The sequence below is a fragment of the Oncorhynchus gorbuscha genome, unplaced genomic scaffold (genome assembly GCF_021184085.1).
Source record: "Oncorhynchus gorbuscha isolate QuinsamMale2020 ecotype Even-year unplaced genomic scaffold, OgorEven_v1.0 Un_scaffold_3677, whole genome shotgun sequence".
NCBI lineage: Eukaryota > Metazoa > Chordata > Actinopteri > Salmoniformes > Salmonidae > Oncorhynchus > Oncorhynchus gorbuscha.
In genome coordinates this window covers 9373-17500 of record NW_025747861.1, presented here as the reverse complement: position 1 = coordinate 17500, position 8128 = coordinate 9373, and the positions used below count along the sequence as shown (strand labels likewise).

At 46.8% G+C, this 8128-nt stretch overlaps 1 protein-coding gene across 1 annotated transcript in view; it reads left to right on the top strand.

Annotated features, from left to right (window-relative positions):
- Positions 1–5590, top strand: part of LOC124028041 (collagen alpha-1(XI) chain-like) — a 31204-nt gene extending 25614 nt beyond the window's left edge. The window contains exons 16-17 of the mRNA XM_046340208.1: positions 4978–5022; positions 5516–5590. Of these exons, the coding sequence (XP_046196164.1) occupies positions 4978–5022; positions 5516–5590 (120 nt within the window). The remainder of the gene's footprint in view (positions 1–4977; positions 5023–5515) is intronic.
- Positions 5591–8128: the final 2538 nt, after the last annotated feature.

Below are 8128 nucleotides of genomic sequence, written 5' to 3'. Positions count from 1 at the left end.
CTAGGAGCGTTCAGAGTGTTTCGCTCTAGGAGCGTTCAGAGTGTTTCGCTCTAGGAGCGTTCAGAGTGTTTCGCTCTAGGAGCGTTCAGAGTGTGCTCTAGGAGCGTTCAGAGTGTTCTCTAGGAGCGTTCAGAGTGTTTCACCCTAGGAGCGTTCAGAGTGTTCTCTAGGAGCGTTCAGAGTGTTTCGCTCTCGGAGCGTTGAGAGTGTTTCGCTCTTGGAGAGTTCAGAGTGTTTCCGTCTAGGAGCGTTCAGAGTGTTTCACTCTTGGAGAGTTCAGAGTGTTCTCTAGGAGCGTTCAGAGTGTTTCGCTCTCGGAGCGTTGAGAGTGTTTTGCTCTTGGAGAGTTCAGAGTGTTTCCGTCTAGGAGCGTTCAGAGTGTTCTCTAGGAGCGTTCAGAGTGTTTCGCTCTAGGAGCGTTCAGACTGTTCTCTAGGAGCGTTCAGAGTGTTTCGCTCTAGGAGCGTTCAGAGTGTTCTCTAGGAGCTTTCAGAGTGTTTCGCTCTAGGAGCGTTCAGAGTGTTTCGCTCTAGGAGCGTTCAGAGTGTTTCACTCTAGGAGTGTTCAGTGTTTCGCACTAGGAGCGTTCAGAGTGTTCTCTAGGAGCGTTCAGAGTGTTTCGCTCTAGGAGCGTTCAGAGTGTTCTCTAGGAGCGTTCAGAGTGTTTCGCTCTAGGAGCGTTCAGAGTGTTTCACTCTAGGAGCGTTCAGAGTGTTCTCTAGGAGCGTTCAGAGTGTTTCGCTCTAGGAGCGTTCAAAGTGTTCTCCAGGAGCGTTCAGAGTGTTCTCTAGGAGCGTTCAGAGTGTTTCACTCTAGGAGCGTTCAGAGTGTTCTCTAGGAGCGTTCAGAGTGTTCTCTAGGAGCGTTCAGAGTGTTTCACTCTAGGAGCGTTCAGAGTGTTCTCTAGGAGCGTTCAGAGTGTTCTCTAGCGTTCAGAGTGTTCTCTAGGAGCGTTCAGAGTGTTCTCTAGGAGCGTTCAGAGTGTTCTCTAGGAGCGTTCAGAGTGTTCTCTAGGAGCGTTCAGAGTGTTTCACTCTAGGAGCGTTCAGAGTGTTCTCTAGGACTCTAGGAGCGTTCACAGTGTTCTCTAGGAGCGTTCAGAGTGTTCTCTAGGAGCGTTCAGAATGTTTCACTCTAGGAGCGTTCAGAGTGTTCTCTAGGAGCGTTCAGAGTGTTTCGCTCTAGGAGCGTTCAGAGTGTTTCGCTCTAGGAGCGTTCAGAGTGTCTCGCTCTAGGAGCGTTCAGAGTGTTCTCTAGGAGCGTTCAGAGTGTTTCACTCTAGGAGCGTTCAGAGTGTTCTCTAGGAGCGTTCAGAGTGTCTCGCTCTAGGAGCGTTCAGAGTGTTCTCTAGGAGCGTTCAAAGTGTTTCGCTCTAGGAGCGTTCAGAGTGTTTCGCTCTAGGAGCGTTCAGAGTGTTCTCTAGGAGCGTTCAGAGTGTTTCGCTCTAGGAGCGTTCAGAGTGTTTCGCTCTAGGAGCGTTCAGAGTGTTCTCTAGGAGCGTTCAGAATGTTTCACTCTAGGAGCGTTCAGAGTGTTTTCTAGGAGCATTCAGAGTGTTCTCTAGGAGCGTTCAGAGTGTCTCGCTCTAGGAGCGTTCAGAGCGTTCTCTAGGAGCGTTCAGAGTGTTTCGCTCTAGGAGCGTTCAGAGCGTTCTCTAGGAGCGTTCAGAGTGTTTCGCTCTAGGAGCGTTCAGAGTGGTTCGCTCTATTAGCGTTCAGAGTGTTCTCTAGGAGCGTTCAGAGTGTTCTCTAGGAGCGTTCAGAGTGTTTCACTCTAGGAGCATTCAGAGTGTTCTCTAGGAGCGTTCAAAGTGTTCTCCAGGAGCGTTCAGAGTGTTCTCTAGGAGCGTTCAGAGTGTTCTCCAGGAGCGTTCAGAGTGTTTCACTCTAGGAGCGTTCAGAGTGTTTCGCTCTAGGAGCGTTCAGAGTGTTCTCCAGGAGCGTTCAGAGTGTTCTCCAGGAGCGTTCAGAGTGTTCTCTAGGAGCGTTCAGAGTGTTCTCTAGGAGCGTTCAGAGTGTTCTCCAGGAGCGTTCAGAGTGTTCTCTAGGAGCGTTCAGAGTGTTCTCTAGGAGCGTTCAGAGTGTTTCACTCTAGGAGCGTTCAGAGTGTTCTCTAGGAGCGTTCAGAGTGTTCTCTAGGAGCGTTCAGAGTGTTTCACTCTAGGAGCGTTCAGAGTGTTTTCTAGGAGCGTTCAGAGTGTTCTCTAGGAGCGTTCAGAGTGTTCTCTAGGAGCGTTCAGAGTGTTCTCTAGGAGCGTTCAGAGTGTTCTCTAGGAGCGTTCAGAGTGTTTCACTCTAGGAGCGTTCAGAGTGTTCTCTAGGAGCGTTCAGAGTGTTCTCTAGGAGCGTTCAGAATGTTTCACTCTAGGAGCGTTCAGAGTGTTTTCTAGGAGCGTTCAGAGTGTTCTCTAGGAGCGTTCAGAGTGTTCTCTAGGAGCGTTCAGACTGTTCTCTAGGAGCGTTCAGAGTGTTCTCTAGGAGCGTTCAGAGTGTTTTCTAGGATCGTTCAGAGTGTTCTCTAGGAGCGTTCAGAGTGTTTCGCTCTAGGAGCGTTCAGACTGTTCTCTAGGAGCGTTCAGAGTGTTTCGCTCTAGGAGCGTTCAGAGTGTTTCGCTCTATTAGCGTTCAGAGTGTTCTCTAGGAGCGTTCAAAGTGTTCTCTAGGAGCGTTCAGAGTGTTTCGCTCTAGGAGCGTTCAGAGTGTTCTCTAGGAGCGTTCTCTCTAGGAGCGTTCAGAGTCCTCTTCTCTAGGAGCGTTTTTCTCTAGGAGCGTTCAGAGTGTTCTCTAGGAGCGTTCAGAGTGTTCTCTAGGAGCGTTCAGTGTGTTCTCTAGGAGCGTTCAGAATGTTTCACTCTAGGAGCGTTCAGAGTGTTTTCTAGGAGCGTTCAGAGTGTTCTCTAGGAGCGTTCAGAGTGTTTCGCTCTAGGAGCGTTCAGACTGTTCTCTAGGAGCGTTCAGAGTGTTTCGCTCTAGGAGCGTTCAGAGTGTTTCGCTCTAGGAGCGTTCAGAGTGTTCTCTAGGAGCATTCAGAGTGTTTCGCTCTAGGAGCGTTCAGAGTGTTCTCTAGGAGCGTTCAGAGTGTTCTCTAGGAGCGTTCAAAGTGTTTCGCTCTAGGAGCGTTCAGAGTGTTCTCTAGGAGCGTTCAGAGTGTTTCACTCTAGGAGCGTTCAGAGCGTTCTCTAGGAGCGTTCAGAGTGTTTCACTCTAGGAGCGTTCAGAGCGTTCTCTAGGAGCGTTCAGAGTGTTCTCTAGGAGTGTTCAAAGTGTTTCGCTCTAGGAGCGTTCAGAGTGTTTCGCTCTAGGAGCGTTCAGAGTGTTTCACTCTAGGAGCATTCAGAGTGTTTCACTCTAGGAGCGTTCAGAGTGTTCTCTAGGAGCGTTCAGAGTGTTCTCTAGGAGCGTTCAGAGTGTTCTCTAGGAGCGTTCAGAGTGTTCTCTAGGAGCGTTCAGAGTGTTCTCTAGGAGCGTTCAGAGTGTTCTCTAGGAGCGTTCAGAGTGTTCTCTAGGAGCGTTCAGACTGTTCTCTAGGAGCGTTCAGAGTGTTCTCTAGGAGCGTTCAGAGTGTTCTCTAGGAGCGTTCAGAGTGTTCTCTAGGAGCGTTCAGAGTGTTCTCTAGGAGCGTTCAGAGTGTTTCACTCTAGGAGCGTTCAGAGTGTTCTCTAGGAGCGTTCAGAGTGTTCTCTAGGAGCGTTCAGAGTGTTCTCTAGGAGCGTTCAGAGTGTTCTCTAGGAGCGTTCAGACTGTTCTCTAGGAGCGTTCAGAGTGTTTCGCTCTAGGAGCGTTCAGAGTGTTCTCTAGGAGCGTTCAGAGTGTTCTCTAGGAGCGTTCAGAGTGTTCTCTAGGAGCGTTCAGAGTGTTCTCTAGGAGCGTTCAGAGTGTTTCACTCTAGGAGCGTTCAGAGTGTTTCACTCTAGGAGCGTTCAGAGTGTTCTCTAGGAGCGTTCAGAGTGTTCTCTAGGAGCGTTCAGAGTGTTCTCTAGGAGCGTTCAGAGTGTTTCACTCTAGGAGCGTTCAGAGTGTTTCACTCTAGGAGCGTTCAGAGTGTTTCTCTCTAGGAGCGTTCAGAGTGTTTCGCTCTAGGAGCGTTCAGAGTGTTTCACTCTAGGAGCGTTCAGACTGTTCTCTAGGAGCGTTCAGAGTGTTCTCTAGGAGCGTTCAGAGTGTTCTCTAGGAGCGTTCAGAGTGTTCTCTAGGAGCGTTCAGAGTGTTCTCTAGGAGCGTTCAGAGTGTTCTCTAGGAGCGTTCAGACTGTTCTCTAGGAGCGTTCAGAGTGTTCTCTAGGAGCGTTCAGAGTGTTCTCTAGGAGCGTTCAGAGTGTTCTCTAGGAGCGTTCAGACTGTTCTCTAGGAGCGTTCAGAGTGTTTCTAGGAGCGTTCAGAGTGTTCTCTAGGAGCGTTCAGAGTGTTCTCTAGGAGCGTTCAGACTGTTCTCTAGGAGTGTTCTCTAGGAGCGTTCAGAGTGTTCTCTAGGAGCGTTCAGAGTGTTCTCTAGGAGCGTTCAGAGTGTTCTCTAGGAGCGTTCAGAGTGTTCTCTAGGAGCGTTCAGACTGTTCTCTAGGAGCGTTCAGAGTGTTTCACTCTAGGAGCGTTCAGAGTGTTCTCTAGGAGCGTTCAGAGTGTTCTCTAGGAGCGTTCAGAGTGTTCTCTAGGAGCGTTCAGAGTGTTCTCTAGGAGCGTTCAGAGTGTTTCACTCTAGGAGCGTTCAGAGTGTTCTCTAGGAGCGTTCAGAGTGTTCTCTAGGAGCGTTCAGAGTGTTCTCTAGGAGCGTTCAGAGTGTTCTCTAGGAGCGTTCAGAGTGTTTCACTCTAGGAGCGTTCAGAGTGTTTCACTCTAGGAGCGTTCAGAGTGTTTCACTCTAGGAGCGTTCAGAGTGTTTCGCTCTAGGAGCGTTCAGAGTGTTCTCTAGGAGCGTTCAGAGTGTTCTCTAGGAGCGTATGGTGTACCCATGGTAACGGTCTGTCCTGTTTTCTCTTCCACAGGGTCCCGGGGGGGAAGCAGGAAGTGCAGGACAGAGGGGTCCTAACGTGAGTATTGTCTGTGTGTGTACGTTTGAATACTGTCTGTGTGTGTGAGTACTGTCTGTGTGTGTACGTGTGAATACTGTCTGTGTGTGTGTGTGTGTGTGTGAGTACTGTCTGTGTGTGTGTGTGTGTGTGTGTACTGTCTGTGTGTGTCTGTGTGTCTGTGTGTGTGTGTCTGTGTGTGTGTGTGTGTGTGTGTGTGTGTGTGTGTGTGTGTGTGTGTGTGTGTGTGTGTGTGTGTGTGTGTGTGTGTGTGTGTGTGTGTGTGTGTGTGTGTGTGTGTGTGTGTGTGTGTACTGTCTGTGTGTGTACGTGTGTGAGTACTGTACGTGTGTGAGTACTGTCTGTGTGTGCGTTCGTGTGTGTGTGTGTGAGTACTGTCTGTGTGTGTACGTGTGTGAGTACTGTCTGTGTGCGTGCGTGTGTGTGTGTGTTTATTTCTCTCTGCCTATGCGTGTTTATCTGTGTGTGTGTAATACTGTTGTTTATCCTGCAGGGGGTGCGTGGGGGCCGGGGTGCCAAGGGACCAACAGGGAAGACAGGGGAAAGGTCAGAGTTCAATCCATTCTAATCATTATGAGGTCATCATAATCTCTCTATCCAGCAGTAACACAGTATGCATCCCAAATGGCACCCTAAAAAGTAGTCCACTACATAGAGAATAGGATAGCCTAGTGGTTAGAGCGTTGGACTAGTAACCGGAAGGTTGCGAGTTCAAACCCCCGAGCTGACAAGGTACAAATCTGTCGTTCTGCACTTGAACAGGCTGTCATTGAAAATAAGAATTTGTTCTCAACTGACTTGCCTTGTTAAATGAAGGTAAAAAAATAAAATAAAAATAGGGTGCCCTTTGATAAGGGTATCATAGTACATAGAGAATAGGATGCCATTTGGAGCATAACCTCAGTCACACTGATTAATATTATAGTATATATCATATAGTATAATATAAGTTAATAATATAGTATTCTATAATAGTATAGTATATTGTATAGTAGTCTATAAGTTAATAGTATAGTATATTGTATAGGATTATATAAGTTAATAGTATAGTATATTGTATAGTATTCTATAATTGAATACAGAGCATTCGGAAAGTATTCAGACCCCTTAACCTTTTCCACATTTTGTTAAAGCGTAATTCTAAAATGTATTAAATATTTTTCCCCTCCTTCATCAATCTAAACACAATACCCCATAATGACAAAGCAAAAACAGATTTTTAGACATTTTTAAATCCCAATTTTAAAAATGATCTCTCTGTACTTTGCTCTGTTCATCTTTCTCTGGATCCTGACTAGCCTCAGTCCCTGCCGCTGAAAAACACCCCCACAGCATAATGGCTCCACCACCATGCTTCACCATGGGGATGGCGACAGGTTTCCTCCAGATGTCACACTTGGCATTCAGGCCAAAGAGTTCAATCTTGGTTTCATCAGACCAGAGAACCTTGTTTCTCATGGTCTGAGAGCCTTTACATACCTTTTGGCAAACTCCAAGTGGGCTGTCATGTGCCTTTTACTGAGTAGTGGTTTCCGTCTGGCCTCTCTACCATAAAGGCCTGATTGGTGGAGTGCTGCAGAGATAGTTGTCCTTCTGGAAGGTTCTCCCATCTCCACAGAGGAACTATAGAGCTCTGTCAGAGTGACCATCGGGTTTTTGGTCACCTCCCTGACCAAGTCCCTTCTACGCTGATTGCTCAGTTTGGCCGGGCGGTCAGTTCTAGGAAGAGTCTTGGTGGTTCCAAACTTCTTCCATTTAAGAATAATGGAGGAATGTTTTGGTGCCCTTCCCCAGATCTGAACCTGAGCCGGATCTGAACACAATCTGGTCTCCTTCGACCTCATGGTTTGGTTTTTGCTCTGACATGCACTGCCAACTGTGGGACCTTATATAGACAGGTGTGGGCCTTTCCAAATCATGTCCAATCAATTTAATTTACCACAAGTGGACTCCATTCAAGTTGTAGAAACATCTCAAGGATGATCAATGGAAACAGGATGCACCTGAGCTCATTTTCGAGTCTCATAGCAAAGAGTTTGAATGCCTATGTAAATACGTTTATTTTTATATTTTACTTATACATTTTGCAAACATTTCTCATAACCTTTATTATTATGGGGTATTGTGATGTCATTATAGGGTATTATGATGTCATTAAATGGTATTATGATGTCATTATAGGGTATTGTGATGTCATTATTGGGTATTATGGGGTATTGTTTGCAGATTACTGAGGATTTCTAAAAATAAATCATTTTTAGGATAAGGCTGTAACGTAACGAAATGTGGACAGAGTCCAGGGGTCTGAATACATTCTGTACATATAGATTTATATTCCGGACTCGGACATTGCTCGTCCTAATATTTCTACATTTCTTGATTCCATTCTTATACTTTTAGGTTTGCCTGTATTGCTTTGTATTGTTAGATATTACTGCACTGTTGGAGCTGGGAACATAAGCATTTCGTTACACCCGCAGTAACACTCGCTAAATATGTCTTCCGTGCTGTCTGTCACAGGGCTCCTCTGGACATGATGGGCCCAATGGACCAACTGGAGACAGGGTAAGGACAGGAACGTCATGTCTCATTGATCGGTTTATTGATTGATTGGTTAATTAGTTGATTGGCTGATTTGTTAATTAGTATATTTGTTGACTGGTTGATTGGTTGTGTAAGTGTTTGATTGGTTGATTTGTTAATTGGCTAACTTGCTAATTGCTTAATTAATTGAATTACGTGTTTGATTGGTTGGATAAGTGTTTGATTAATTAACGGATTGACTGTTTGATTGATTCATTTATGTGTTGTCTAGGGGCCTCAAGGGCCACAAGGACGGAACGGGGAATCAGGACCCAAGGGACCGAACGTGAGTGTCACACACACACACACACACACACACACACACACACACACACACACACACACACACACACACACACACACACACACACACACACACACACACACACACACACACACACACACACACACACACACACACACACACACACACACTGTCATTGTAGTGTAACAGGATGTTGAATTGTGTGACTGTGATGTCCCTTCCTGTGTGTGTGTGTAGGGTCCAGCGGGGAAAGATGGA